Source organism: Chionomys nivalis, chromosome 3, assembly GCF_950005125.1.
Source record: "Chionomys nivalis chromosome 3, mChiNiv1.1, whole genome shotgun sequence".
NCBI classification, from domain to species: Eukaryota; Metazoa; Chordata; class Mammalia; order Rodentia; family Cricetidae; genus Chionomys; species Chionomys nivalis.
Window position 1 is genome coordinate 123,401,549 of NC_080088.1, and position 15,911 is coordinate 123,417,459.

At 47.0% G+C, this 15,911-nt stretch overlaps 1 protein-coding gene across 2 annotated transcripts in view; it reads right to left on the minus strand.

Annotated features, from left to right (window-relative positions):
* Positions 1–12,182: 12,182 nt before the first annotated feature.
* Positions 12,183–15,911, minus strand: part of Tpst2 (tyrosylprotein sulfotransferase 2) — a 36,232-nt gene continuing 32,503 nt past the window's right edge. The window contains exons 4-6 of one of the 2 annotated variants that reach the window (XM_057764909.1): positions 15,661–15,711; positions 14,210–14,258; positions 12,183–12,597 (exon numbers count right to left, since the gene is read on the minus strand). In XM_057764909.1, coding sequence (XP_057620892.1) covers positions 14,217–14,258; positions 15,661–15,711 — 93 coding nt within the window. In that variant the 3' untranslated portion in view covers positions 12,183–12,597; positions 14,210–14,216. Of the gene's footprint in view, positions 12,667–14,209; positions 14,259–15,660; positions 15,712–15,911 lie in introns of both variants that reach the window. The other variant, XM_057764907.1, reaches the window with a different exon arrangement.

The window sequence follows — 15,911 nt, forward strand, 5'->3', positions numbered from 1 at the left end:
GGGGCTGGGCATATCCTACAAGAGTCTCACATTGTGTGTGTGTGTGTGTGTGTGTGTGTGCGTGCGTGTGTGTGCGTGCGCGCATGTGTGTTATACAATACTGTCCCTTGGGCAAACTAGCTATCTTTAATAAACCAAAACAGAAACCTTCTCACACTTAGGTTCTGACCAAACCCCAAACTAAAAAGACAAAAGAAAACTGTGCTGGGCACGATTACACAGCTCTTTCTTTAATTTCAGCACTGGAGAAACACAGGTGATTGGATCTCAGCAAGAACTGGCCTAGATAGCAAGTTCCGGCATATCCAGGGCTAAATAATGAGATCTTGTCTCCAAAAAATTAAGAGAAATGAAAGAAAAAAAAGAAACAAAAAGAAAAAGTAAGAGTTATATTTTTCTGAGTCAGAACTCAGAAAGACCCAAATGAACCTGGGTGGGAATTTACATTATTTTAAGATGAGCCTTCATGAGGGTCACCTTAAGCAGGTCCTTGACCTGCCCCACTGGATTAACCCATAAGGGAGGGGGGGAGACAAAAGCATCACTTCACTTAGTGTTCTCAACCTGTGAGTCACAACCCCTCTGGGGAACCTCTATCTCCAAAAATATTTACATTATGATTCATAACAGTAGTAAAATTAGTTATGTAGTAGCAGTGAAAATAATTTTATGGTTGTGGGTCACCACAACATGAGGAACTGTATGGAAGAGTTAGAAATGTTGGGGGACACTAACCTAGAGGCAGATTCCATCCTTTTCGTAACAAGTTCATCATCGAGGGAAATCAGGATGGGATTTCCAGAAACCACGGAGGAATGCTGCTTGCTGGACGGTCCCCTGGCTCATTCACGGACTCACCCACGTTTAGCTAGCTTTGTTATACAGCCCAGGACCACCTACCTTGGTGATGCCCACAGTGGTCTGGGTCCTCCTGCTTCGAGTAACTATCCAGACCATCCCAAATAGACACGCCCACAGGCCAAGCTGATCTGGACAATCCATCAAAGCTTTCCTTGCGGGTGATGGTGTCAAGCTGACAACTAGAGCTAACAAGAGCATTCCAAACTGGCTGGGAAATAAATCCGTTCATTATCCACTGGTCCTAGTAAAAGAGTGCATAGGAGCTGCACCCAAACAGTATAACAAACGGGATGGGTGGAAGGTTAGCAGGGGCAGTAAGAGGGACACTGAAACAGATTGCTGGGAAGTGAGGAGCTCATTAGAAAAGCAATTAACGCCATGGACAGACAGACAGACAGGTATAGTGGGGCCTCCAAGGAGAGTTCAGAGCCCCAGAACCAAAGACAGACTACAACAGACTTACAGAGACTCAGCCCATGAGGAAGAAATGGGGGTCTGCTTTTATACTTTTCTGAGGAAGGGAAGTTTCACAGACATGAGCCTGGATGTGCTCAGGTCCCAAGACTAGGTTTTTTTTTTTTTTTCTGAGAAATGATTGGAGACAGGGGTGAATATAAGCCCCTGGAATCTAGACCAATAACCTAACTCCACATGGAAACCTCCCCACCTCAAAGACTGACGTGTCCTTCATCAAGATTCCACAGTTTAAGGCCAGACAGTGGTGGCGCACACCTTAAATTCTAGCACTCTGGATGCAGAGGTAGATGGATCGCTGAGTTTGTGAGTTCATGGCCAACCTGGTCTACATAATGAGTTCCAAGACAGCCAGGACTACACAGAGAAACCCTGTCTAGAGAAAGAACGAAATTCTCAGTTCAAATGTTCAGCCTTTGGGAAAGCAAAGATAAAAAAATATTCAGAGACATAGATTCAGGGACCCTTATATCCATCCCTATGTCCTGTCATTTCTCAGATAAAGACCTAGCCTTGGAACTTGGGGACATGCAGGGCCATGTCTAGATGCTCAATGAGGTACTAAGACATGTAGGGGGTTCTAAACAACACGGCTCCTCATCAGGAATGTGGTAGGCCCTCTGACACTCATCGGTCCATCCCCCTCCTTCCAGAGAAGAGAATATAGAGAGGGCCTTGGGAGAGGGCAAATGCCTGCAGCTTGAGGCAAGAACAGAACCAGGCCTGGCCCCCAGGAATGCAGGCATATCACTACTTTCTTCTCTGAGGTGACAGAGGGACTTCCACACACTCAAGGTCACAGTCAAAGACCTCTGAGACACCATCTCTTTCTCAGCCTTCAAAGGGAGCTTCTAGTGCTCCCCCCCCCCCCGACTTACTTTCCATGCTTCTGATCGTTCCCTGTGTAGTTTTTAAAGATTGTGTGGGGTGTGGGGAGCCTGGCTCAGTCACAACTTTAAATAGGCTGGTACCATAGAAACAACCCTTAGGTGGCAATTTCAAAGCTGATGTATTTAAAGTCTAGCACAAGTACTTTTTCTTAGGACAGTGACATTATGCCGTGGCACATGCCTCATTCTTATTTTGAAGTCTGCTACAAAAATAGACATGGTGTGCTGAACTTGGCAGGATTGAAAACCCAGATTGGCTGAGATCAGCAAACCTGGCTTCCCTTTAAGAGTTTTTGCATATAGTTTCTGGTTTCTGGTTTAGTCTCAGAAGGCCCTGCACTATAGAGAAAGCCGTGCTGCTGGGGAGCTCTGCAAAGCTAGGGCCCTCAGAAGCACACAGTGTGTGGGAAGGGCTGCAGAAATAACCCAGCAGTTAGGAGCATTTGTTTCTTTTGCAGAAGACTTGGGTTCGGGTCCCAGAAGCCACATAGCCAGCTTATATACAACTGTCTGTAATTCCAGTTCCAGAGGCTCTGATGTCCTCTTCTGCCTCCTTGAGCACCAGGTGGGCAAAACAACCACACACGTAAAAACAAAAATATTTACAGGACAATTGAAACCGCACAGTGTGCTGGGGGACAGAGCTTGGTGGGTAAAGCACTTGCTTCAAAGTCTAAGGACCTACTCTGGGCAGTGGTGGCACACACTTTTAACTCAGCACTCAGGGACAGAGGCTGGTGGATCTCCCTGAGTTTGAGACCAGCCTGGTCTACAGAGCAAATTTCCGGAAGAGCCAAGGCTGTTACACAAAGAAACCCTGTCTCAAAATACAAAAAAAAAGAAAGAAAAGAAATAAAAAGAAAAAGAAAGCGTGAGGACAGAGTTTGATCCAGAACTCATGTCAAAAACAAACAAACAAACAAACAAAAACTAGCCATGGTGGCAGGCACTTTTAATCCCAGCCCTGATTAGGCGGATTCAGGTGGATCACTGAGGCTTTCTCACCAGCCATCCTAACCGACTTGGCCCGTTCTAGGCCAGTGAGGAAACCACCTAAACAAAGTAGTGGCCAAGGCCGGGGAAGAGCAGCTGAGAGCTCTGCCTGCCCAGTGCGTTCCTAACGATGGACATGGCCAATGGCATGTCCCACGGTTGAGAAGTATCTGTGTCCATATGCTTCTCTTCATGGAGGGAGGACTCCATACAAACAGAAACACAAGGTTGCAGGCTCATTTTTAAAATTATCAGTCACAGTCAGGCCGTGGTGGCACATACCTTTAATCCCAGCACTCGGGAGACACAGGCAGGTGGATCTCTATGAGTTGGAGGCCAGCCTGGTCTACAGATCGAGTTCCAAGAAAGTCAGGGTTACAGACAGAAACCTTGTCTTAGGGTTGGGGGGAGAGGATGAGAGGGGGAGAAATCACCAGTCACATCTGAAATATCTACTGCTCAGGGAAGAGCCTGAACAATATGAGCAGCCTGGTTGTCTTAGATGGCCATGTGGAAGCCTTCAGGCACTCTAGCTGAGAACAAGGAAGCCTCTGGAAGACAGACCGTCAGTGTCTGTCTGGAGAGTCAGTGAGCTAGACTCACCAGCTCTCAGCACCTATGATTCCACTGTGGTAGTTCTCATGTTCTCTGCATGCAGCCCGAGAGGAAGGGCACAGGGAAGATCTGAGTGTTCTTTGCTGCCCAGCCATGAGTCTTCTGTGCTCCTAACACAGACACTGTCCATCCCCAGAGGCAGGGGTTACTCTTTGGGTAGATACAGGAAGAGGTTTTGTTGATGTTCCCTGACTGCCTTGGAACTCACTACATACAAGAACAAGACTGACATCCATTTGCAGAGATCACCTGCCTCTGTCTCCTGGAATCTAAGTGTGAGCCATGGAACCCATCAGGAGGAGGGTTTGTGTTTTAATTATTTATTGTGGCCCAGCATGGTGGAGCACACCTTTGATCCCAGCACTTGGGTAGTTGGGGGGTTCGAACTAGCCTGGCCTACAGAGCAAGTCTCAGAACAGCCAGAGCTACACAGAGTCTCCAAAAAAAGTTACTTATTGTCTGTGTTGTATGTTGTGTGTGTGGTGTGGGCACAGATGTGTGGGGTGCATGCGCCCATATGCATGCATGTTCTCCCTACTATGCACCGAGAGAAGTTCCACTTAACCTTAAGTTCACTGTTTCAGTGGGATTGGCTGGCCGTTGAGTTCTCAAGATCCACAAGTCATTGCCACTACCACCACCATCGCCCCAGTGCTGGGGACAGTTCTGCAGAGGAGGCTCAGCGCTCAGGTGACTAATCTGTGGCAAGGAATATTAAAATTAACCATGGCATCTCCCAAGTCATCTCTGCAGCCTCAGGAAGAGTTTGTGTGTGTGCTCTGGGGACAGGTCCTGATGCAAATTCGGCATAACTCTATCACTGAGCCCAAGAGGATATATACATTTTTTTTTTAAATTTGAGATTGGAGTCCACTCTATTGCCCAAGCTGGTCTCAAATTCAAAGATCACCCATCTCTGCCTCCTAAGTGTTGGAATTAAAGTCATGAACCAACACTCTAAGCTTTTATTTGTTTATTTGAGATGGGGACTCACCATACAGCCAAGACTAGCTTTGAATTTAATAATCCTTCCTACCTCAGCCTTTGAGTAATAGGATTTCAGATGTGTGCCACACCCAGATTTGAGTGTTTTGTTTAATTTTTACATTTATTTGCTCCCCCTCCGTCTCTTCCTCCCTGCCTCCCCCACCCTCTGTGTGCCGTGTCTGTGACCCGTGTATGCTGCAGCACACATGTGGAAGTCAGGCATCAGCCTGCAGGAGTTGGTTCTCTTCTATCACGTGGGGTCCTGGGATGAAATTCGGGTCACGAGGCTTTGTGGCAAGGACCTGTTGTGAGATGCTAGTCTCCAAGTCAAACTTGTCATCTGCAAAAGGCCAACAGTGTCGGCTTGCAAATGATCACACCCAGGCTCACTGACCACTGGGGAGAGACACTGAACCCCTCCCAACCAATTGTCTGAGATTCTTCCCTAATGGTCTGGGAGGGAGCCTAAGGAGGGACTAAACAGAGACTGGGAAAGATTAAGGGAAGCTACTACCTGTATGTCTCAGTCAGGGTCTCTATTGCTGTGAAGAGACACCACGGCCACGATGACAACTCTTATAAAGGAAGATGCTGTGGGACAATGGTCTTGTACTCTGTAAAGATTTGTCAATTGTACTGGTTTAATAAAATGCTGATTGGTCAGTAGCCACACAGGAAGTAGAGGCAGGGCAACCAGAATAGGAGAATTCTGGGAAGGAAGAGGAAAGGCTCAGTCTGCAATCATCACTTAGACGCAGAGGACGCAAGAAGAAAATGCTTCACTGATAAAAGGTACCAAGCCATATGATTAACACAGACAAGAATTATGGGTTAATGTAAGATATAAGAGTTAATAAGAAGCCTGAGATAATAGGTCAACCAGTTTATAATTAATGTAGACTTCTGTGTGTTTCTTTGGGACTGAATGGCCACAGAACCAGACAAGACAGATACCTCTTTCAACAGGAAAAGATTTAAATGGTGCCGTGTGGTGGTTTGAAAGAAAATGGCCCCCAAAGGGAGTGGCACTATTAGGGGGTGTGGCTTTGGAGGAACTGTGTCCCTGTGGAGACAGGCTTTCAGGTCTCATATGTTCAAGCCATGCCCAGTGGGACAGTTCACTTCCTTTTGCCTTTGGAATGAGATGGAAAACTCTCAGCTCCAGCACCATGTCTGCCTGCATGCTGCTTTGCTTTCCACCATGACAATAATGGACTAAACCTCGGAACTGTACGTAAGTGAGCCATCTCAATTAAATATTGCCCTTTATAAGAGTTACTGTAGTCATGGTGTCTCTTTACAGCCATAGAAACCTTAAGACAGGTTGGCTTACAGTTTCAGAGGTTTAGTCCATTATCATGGTGGGACGTGGTGGTATTCAGGCAGACATGGTGCTGGAAAAGAAGCTGAGAGTTATATGTACATCTTGATCCACAGGCACCAGAAGGAGGTTGTGTCACTGAGCGTATGTAGCTTGAGCATATGAGACCTCAAAGCCCACCCTACAGTGACACACTTCCTCCAACAGGGTCATACATTCTAATAGTGTTACCCTCTATAGGCCAAGCGTTCAAACGCATGAGTCTATGAGGACCATACCTATTCAAACCACCACATTCTACTTCTGGGCCCCCATAATGTAGCCATAACATAATGTAAAAATGTATTTAGTCCAACTTCAAAAGTCCCCATAGTCTATATCAGTCTCAATACTGTTTAAAAGTCCTAAGTTTGCTGGGCATTGGTGGCGCATGCCTTTAATCTTGGGAGGCAGAGGCAGGTGGATCTCTGTGAGTTTGAGGCCAGCCTGGTGTATAAGACCTAGTTTCCAGAACAGGCTCCAAAGCTACAGAGAAACTCAGTTTCAGAGAGAGAGAGAGAGAGAGAGAGAGAGAGAGAGAGAGAGAGAGAGAGAGAGAGAGAGAGAGAGAGAGAGAGAAAGAGAGAGAGGTCTTAAGTTCAAAGTCTCTTCTAAGACTTAACTATAACGCCTTGTAAAACCAAAATAAAAAAAGCAGATTATATAATTCCAACATATAATGACACAGGATATGCATTGGTATTCCAAAATGGAGGAAAGGGAACATAGTGAGGAAATATTGGACCAAAGCAAGGCCAAAAACCAGCTGGGCAAGCTCCAAACTCCACATCTCCAGGTTTGATGTCAAAAAGCTCTTCAGATCTCCACATCCATCCAGCTTTGTTGATTGTGACACACTTCTTTCTCTTGGGCTGGTTCTCCTCCTTCTTAGCAGCTTTCCTTGGCAAGTATCCCATGGCTCTGGCATCTCCAAACTCTGTGGGTCTCTAAGGCAATCTAGGCTTGATCTTCACAGCTTCACTCAGTGGCCTCTCTGGGCCTCCATGCAGGGACACCCCTGCCACATGTATGGCCTTATCAGCTTTCCCTAGCCATGGAGGGAGATTCTACAACCCATTTCTTGTATCCTTGACTCTAAAGCCAGAACCATGTGGCCAAAGTTGCCAAGTTCTGCTGCTTGCTAGGGCTGGAACATGACCCCCACATTCAATTTCATGTTCACCAACTTTCTGTTTTCTATGGTTTCCTTGACTGCCTAAGCTTGGCTGTCCAAAAATTTGGTCTATAGACCAGGTTGGCCTCAGACCCTCAGGATCTCTCAGCTTCTGCCTTTGGAGTGCTGGGATTAAAGGCTGCACCACGACACCCGAACCTGAGCTGTTCTTTAATTCCTTTTCACAAACTGGAAGCTCAGCTAGGTGGGATCTTGCCCTGACGTCACAACTCACTCCTTTTATTCCATTTCATAACCTGTTCATCTCCTAGAACACAGGACTTAGCTTCATTCCACTTCCTTGTGTCCCCTTTCTCCTCAGATTGTATATTTTGTACTTTTACTTCTTCTTTATTTTTTATTTTTCAAGACAGGGTTTCTCTGTGTAGCTTTGGAGTCTGTCCCAGAGTTCACTCTTGTAGACCAGGCTGGTCTCAAACTCACAGAGATCCACCTGTCTCTGCCTCCCGAGTGCTGGGATTAATGGTGTGCACCACCACTGCCCAGCACTTCTTTTCAGTACAAATCTTCATTAGAATTAACACTAATAACCACATAACAGAGTCTATGCTGTTTGAGATGTCCTCTGCTAATGGAATTAATCCAAATCTCTTCACTTTAGCCTCAAGCAGACTCTTCGGACAAGGACAAAAAGCCGCTACATTCTTCACCAAAATATTACAAGAATGATCTCTAGGCTACATACTAAAACTCATCTCCTCTGAAATCTTTTGAGCCGGATCCCCACACTTCAAAAGCCCCTCTGCACCACCGTCTTCCATGCTCCTATTAGTATGAGCAGCACTTAAAGCATTCCACTGCTTTTCTAACCCAAACCCCCAAAGTTCAAATTCCTCCAACCAAATACATGGTCAGGTCAATCACAGCAATACCCCAGTCCCTGATACCAACATCTGTCTTAAGGTTTCTATTGCTGTGAAGAGACACCATGATCATGACAACTCATAAAGGAAAACATTTGAGGTGGCTTGTGGTTCAGAGGTTCAGATCATTATCATCACGGTGGAAGATGGTATTTTGCAGGCAGATGTGGTGCTGGAGGAGTTGAGAGTTCTGCATCTTGATCCACAGGCACCAGAAGGAGGCTGTGCCACTGTATGCTGCTTGAGTATATATGAGACCTCAAAGCCCACAACGACACACTTCCTCCAACAAGGTGCCATTCCCTATAGGCCACCCCCACAGTGACACACTTCCTCCAACAAGGTGCCTCCTAATAGTGCCATTCCCTATAGTGCCAAGCATTCAAACACACTAGTCTGTGGGAACCAAAGGCTATTCAAACCATCACACCGTACTTGTGAACACTTCCCTTGGGAATGCTTTGAGGTACCCATGCTGTAGTCAGTAGTGCCCTCACCCATGTGTTGCGAGTAAAACCAATAAACACTTTGGTTCCCCAGGGTGAACTGTGGTGGGACTGTACTTTGGCTTGTTAAGATCTTAGGAAAGGAGGGTAGATACTGTTCGCATCTCCCCCAGGAAAGAAGTTTTACCCACAGACCCTCTCATTAGTTTTTTAAAATGGAAATTACTCTGCTCTCTGGAGGCGCTGATGACACAGGCAGGCTGACAGCTGTGAATGAAAACTCAGTACCCAGGGGCATGGGCACTCACGGCCGTGACTCTGGCTGGGTTTCAGCTCCGCTGATATGCAGTGTTGAGGAGCGAGCACGGAAGCTCCATCATAGCCCATCTCTTAGAAGAGCTCGTACGTGGAGGTCAGAGGACAAGGTGGAGCTGGCCTCCTTCTTCCAGCTTTACACGGGTTCCAGGGATCCTGCCCGCCCGTGTGCTTTGAATCTCCTCTCCATGACTTACAACAATGCCTCACACAGGGGAACTGTGGAGCCACAGTAGGACTCTGTGTATAAAGGACATGGCTTTGGATCCCATGTAAAGCCAGATGCATATGCCCTAGACCACAAACACATACACATCGTTAAATATTAGAAAAAGATTTAGAAAAAAAATTTAAACAGGATCTCATACCATCTAGCCTGGCTTCTGGCTAACTATGGTGCACCATGCCTGGCTCAACAAACCGGAAGCAGGCCAAGCAGCCAGGCAACAATTTCCTCACATAGCCTGTAAATGCCAAGTTGAGGCTATAGGGGGCAGGTTGCATATGCAAGTGAATGCAAATGTAGAGAGAGAGGTCAGGAATGCCTAGAAGAAAGCACACGGGGTAAACTGGGCATATTGATGAATACACAGAAAATCTCAGGACAGTCACAGGTGCTTGACCATGTCTGACCACCTCAGTTCAATCCCTGAAACCACATGAAGTAGGAGAGCATGGACCCCCCCACCCTGTTGTCCTCTGACCTCTACTGTGGCATGTGCACCAACATACCCATGAACAAATAAGTGTAATAAAAAAGTAAGGAAAAGGAAGGATCTCAGAGGCCTGGTCACCCTCTCACCAGTCTGAAGAAAAGGGGCAGATGCTGTCACACAGGGGCACTGCCCATGCCACAGTTGGTTGTTTTTAGTGATCATGAAGTTTTAAGGAGACCCATTGTACAGATGAAGCAGCAAGTCAGAAAGTAACTTCATCATCAACCTGACTGGTGTAGAGGTTCCTGTGAGACTGGATGAGCGGAGCTCTCAGAATGGCCAAGAGGACGTTTCCAGAAACAGCGAGCTAAAGGGAAAAGACTGGTCCTGCATGTGTGCAGCACCATCCCGTAAGCTTGGGGCTCAGACTCAAGGGGAAGAGAAAGGGAAGACCAGCTGAGCCCTGGCATGCCCCTCTCTGCTTCACTGCCCACTGTAACCTGAATGTCTGTCACATGCGTCCTGTTGTGATGGAAACTAAGGGCAACATAGACCCTCCCTAGCTAAATCTATACCCCTGGACAACGCAAGCCATGGTCTCCCTAAGCCTCACAGCTTATCCCAAGAAGCCAGGCAAGGTGTGGGCAAACAGCCCTTGTGAAGCTGCTCTTGGTCAGCTAGTTACAGAGCATCTAGGGATCACACTGCACAGTAAACTCAGCAGGCCAGAGCTAAAAATTGGGCCCTTAGCACCTCCAGAGTGATGTGGGATTCCTCTCTGTATGCTGTGAATACCATTGGTTAATAAAGAAACTGTCTTGAGCTAGTGAAAGGGTAGAACAGAGCTAGGCATGGGAAAACTAAACCGAATGCTGGGAGAAAGGAGGCGGAGTCAGGGAGAAGCTATGTAGCCCCACCAGTAACGGATGCTGGAAACTTTACCCAGTAAACCACAGCCATGTGGCAATATACAGATTACTAGAAATAGGTTAAATTAAGATATAAGTGTTAGCCAATAAGCAGTGCTAATGGGCCAGTGTTTTAAATAATATAGTTTCTGTGTGATTATTTTGGGTCTGAGCTGTTGGGTGGCCGGGAACAAACAAGCAGCCCCTACTTACAACAAATTGGCACCAATATGGTTGACTAAATCCACATAAAACCTGAGAAAACGTAAAAAGGAATCCTAGAGACAAAAGAACAGAGTTAAGCATGGTTTGGTAGTAGCATTTTCTTGGGTGGGCTCTGTTTGCTAGAAGCTTCTTTAAGAGAGGTTTTCCCGATTATGTGGTTTTGAAATGCTGACTTTCTGGGCTGTGCTGCCAGTGCGAACGCTCTCTTTCTTGAGAGGTCTGGCTATGGAGCATTTAAATGGGGTTTGTGAGCAACATGCTACAACTCTCTTAATAGCATTATAAACCGCCTGTGTGCCTGAAAATGGGGCAATGTATGGCTCTCAGAGGCAGCAAACAGCTCCGCCATGCTGGACTGGGTGGGGCAAGCAGGCGTGGCCATATTTGATCTAGCAATACTGCAGCTTAAGCTTTTAAGATGTGCTCCTGGACAGTAAAGAACTACAGATACACAATAGGACAGATTCAGACATAAAAGACATCTAAATGGGTCACAGTGTTGGATAAATGCATGTAGGCTTGGGAGAAGAAAAAGAATATAGACAGTTATAAAAAGAAGTAAATGGTATTTTTTAAAAAGGTAGTCTTTAAAGAGACAGTACAGACAGTCATGGGTTGGAGGAGTAAAAAAATAAGCCACATAAAAATGGAATATAGAGTCTGGACTACGTATATTATTGTGTTTTCTTTGAATTTTTTGACTGTGAAGGAGTTAAGTAATCAACATATATACTTTAAAGATATCTTGACTTCAGAATTTGAGTCTAAGTATATGTTGCTTTGAAAAAAAGGTTCTTTTTTTTTTGTTTCCACAGAGGATGAGAACCTGTAGATTGCTTTCAGACAAATATGGTTTGATGGACCAAGACCCCCTAAAAGTCACCTTGAACAACCCTCAAAAAACTACTTCGCCCAACAAAGCAGGAAACAGCTTGGAAATATATAGTTTCTGTGTGATTATTTCGGGTCTGAGCTGCTGGGTGGCTGGGAAACAATCAAGCAACCCCTCCTTACAACACCAGAGAGATTGCCTCCAAGGCACTGACACATGTTCCCTGAGAGAACTGGGCTGCAGTAACTAACATCTGGGTATGGAGGGGGCTTGGGGCACACCCTCCAGGGGACTGGTGGATAAGATCCATGTTTGCTTGTTTCACCTCCAACAACAGCCTGGGTCTAAGAGCTAAGCTGAATGCTCTATCTGTTGCCAGATAGCCTCGTGCGAGAATTACTCAAATGACCGCTAACTTTACCAGGAGGAACCCCCCACACTGATCTTTCTGGACTCCGCTTTTCCTTTCTTCTTCCTGTGGGATAGTGGGAGCTCAGCGGTGCCCTTAGCAGCACGGTTATGTCTTCCAGTGTCACCTGTCACCCCTTGTGAGGGCAGAAAAGAACCCTATTCACTCTGTGTGAAGTAAGGCACACACAGCAGCCTGTTACTTTATTCAAATAAATTCTTCTCTCTGTGAAACTGAACAGGACTAAAGGACGGAGGAAAGGCCATATATTAAACTCTTAAATAGATCCTCTGAGTTCAGAGTCCAAGTCAAGGAGAGGAACGGGTCATGGGTCACGAGTCTTGTCCCAGGAAATGAGGCCACCAAAGGAGCCTGTTCATCAGGGAAGATAGCAAATTCAATTCTTTAAAAAAAAGTTCTCAAGGAGAAAAAAAAAAATAGAAAATTCCTAAGTTTCTGAAGCTGCAGTAGTCTCCTCCTCGATGTCCACCCTGAAGCATCCAAAGGCAGAGGTTCCACGTTTGTTTCCACTGAGATGAACGCGCGGCCTCCGCAGACCATGACATGACTGAGGGGAAGCAATGTGCTCGGGTTAGTCCAACTTCTGTGTGCACACAACATCTGAGCCCTGCAGAGGCTGAGGAAGGGGAGGAGGCATCAGCACGGGGCAATGTTGTTTGTTTTGTTTTCTACCCCACCCCTCCATTTTTGAGACAGGATCTCACTATACAACACTGGCTGTACTGGAACTTGATACATATAGGCTAGGCTGGCACAGAACTCACAGAGATCCAGCCACCTCTGCTCCCTGAGTGATGGTATTAAAGGTGTGTGCCACTTATTTTATTGTTAGTATGTCTGCACACATGGGGTTGCAGGTGCCCACAGAGGCCAAAGGAGGCTACTTTGTCTCTGTCCATTCCTAGGAGTGCACAGGTTTTATAGATATACATTCCAGATGGCTGGGGAGAATCTAAATGTAAAACTGGCTCTTGAGTTCTCACCTACATATTAACCTGGTCTCTGATCCTCTTCTCTGAATTACAAAGAATAAATGAGGCCAGGCCTGGTGGCATTGATCTGTCTTTCCAGCTACTCAGGATACTGAGGCAGGAGGGTCACATGCTGAAGGTCTATCAAGGCTACAGTGAATCCAAGACCACCCTGAACAGCTTAATGAGATCCTATCTCAACAAGTAAAAGAGACAAACAGGTCCATGTTAGAGCACCTGCCTGCACGTGCCAGAACTGAGAAGGTCAATGCATGAAGCTCTGGTTTCAACAGTGCACCCCACCCACCGCCAAAAAAAAATTATCTGTTAAATACAATGAGTTTCAGAGGAAAGACAAGTATCAGTCCCTATTTCAAGCCAATCCATACTGGGTTGGCTGACAGGCCCTGTATGTGGCATCTCATTTAAACGGTCAGTTAGGATTGAGCCGGCTTTGGAAATGGGCTGGTCTAGGACCCTAACAGATCTGCAGAAGAAGAGGGCAGCAGAGGCAGACGGCGAGCACTTTTCTCTTCCAGGTTCTCTTTGTAATGAATCCTTCCGCACAGTTGTTGAGGGAATCCTGACTGCCAGAGATTGGATGGTCCCCAACTTAAAATCCCTGGGAAAGAGTCAAGGCTGCAAGTGGCACCGGAGGAAGTCAGCCGCTGGTGTGTGATACAGACGGCCATGGGGTTTTCTGTACAGCGGGGAGCTGTGTGTCCCTTGTGTGCTATGCACAAAGCATCAACTGGCCAACACCTTGGGGCACTCTTGGAAGAGCCCCACGATGACTAGAGAACACTGGTCGCTGTGAGCCAAGGCTGAGGCTGTTACAGAGGTGGTTTGACAGAAGCCACCTTCCTCTTTTCTCTCTCTCTCCCCACCAGGAACCTCCCCCCACGTACACACAGGACACATGAGGGGTTCACTGTGCTCAGGATAGGATCTCCCAGGTGACAGGGGCATTGTGTGTTGTAACCATGGGGCTTAGGACTACTGCCTCCACGATCCTTCCTGCGCCTCACAGACTAAGCCTCCATTCTATAAATAGCTCCCTAGCCAGTCACCATGGAAACGAGATGGGCCGGGATCTGTCCACCTTAGTGGACACATCTGAGAGAAGGCTGAAAGGATGGGCACTTTAGCCAGGGCTGGGAGCCTCAGGGAGGCAGCAGGAGAGCTCACCTGGACATCACGAACTTCCCAGGTGCGGGGAGGTGCTGTTCTGGTTCACCTGGAGGGACACAGGCGGATGAACGGGTCAAGGTCAAGTGGTGGATGAGGGGGGGTTCTTTTTCCTTCTAGGAGACCCAGTCCGAGCCCACTGACTGGAGACTCTGGAGCCACCAGGAACCCCCTCCCCAGGAAACCTTCCTCTTTCACTCCCCACCAGGAACCCCCCACAGGACACATGAGGGGTTCACTGTGCTCAGGACAGGATCTCCCAGGTGACAGGTGCATCGTGTGTTGTATCTATCTGCTCCACCCTCCCAGGCTTCAACCCCACTGCTGGTCCAGCCCTTAAAGCTGCAATCTAAGAGAACAGGTTCCTTTTCCCCACATAGGACATTTCGTAAGACGCTGCGAAATCAAGAACCCATGGAAGGGAGTAGTTGAGCCAACTTGGGTAGGCATATCAGTATACATAATATGGTCATCCAAAAGGGTCACGACCTCACCCAGCAGACATGGAGATCCCATGACAGCAGGTGTGCCATAGAAGCACAATCAGCACAAAATGTACACACAGGCAACAAAGGTAACAGCAGAACACCGCTGTCCCCAATTCACACACCCAGAGTTTGAGCATTAAGATGGTGACTGCCGTAAGGTGGCCCACAAGGTAGAAAGGTAGGGGATGTGTGTATGTATGTGTGCACACAAAGACAGGCTCGCATGCACATGCATGAAGGAAGACAGATTGAGGAAGATGCCTGATATTCACATTTGGCCTCCCTAAGAACATGTAAACATGTATAAACATGTACCACCTCACTTACAAAAGTAAATACATGCACAAGGTCACCCATGTCATGACCATCTCATCATTTGAAAGAGCATTTTAGCCTCCAAGGGAGCATAATGGTGTCAGAATACAAGCCCATGCTGTCAGAAGGCGCAGGCTGTACTGCCCCTGACATTGCATGAACTGTCCTCAGGGACAGCACAGGGATGGTGGGCCCAGCTGTTGGAATGCATGGGGAAGTGTGGCTCATGGCCACTTAGTCACATGCCCCACAATCCTGTAACTCTTATCTTCAGATACAGAAGAAAAGTATGTACGTGGATGTGCTTGACAACTGTCACCTTAGGATGGGGTTTAAGTTAGAGAATTAAAGTCTTCACAGAGTCTCCAGTCATCTTCCAGTCAGAGAACAAGGGGCGGAACAGCTGAAAAGTACTGCTGAGATTGGCCTCGGCTAGAGGAGTCACTTAAAGACACAGCCCCCCCAACCACTCAGCACTAGTCAGGTTTATGATGAGTGTCATCCACCCACCCATCCATCCATCTATGCATCCATCCATCCATTCATCATCCATCCATCCATGGCAAAGTGCAGCAGCTATGGAACAACTCTTAGGTGGGGTCCAGCCAGAAAAACAGAAAGCAGAACTCCCGCTCTGGGCTTTCTAACCTGAAAATATCCTTTCAGATTGGCTGGCGTTTTATAGTCTCCTTTCAAGACCTAGAAAAGAAGATAAGTGTCATTGCAGGAGAAATGGACAGAGTAAAATCCAGGCCATCACTGACATGTCTATTCAAATACCCATCCACCTACCCATCCTCTGTTCCCCCAGTTCTCCACCCGCCCCACCTATCACTTTCACACTTCTCCCCATGCCCCCCTCATCTATGTACCCCATCAATCCACCATTTACACACTTC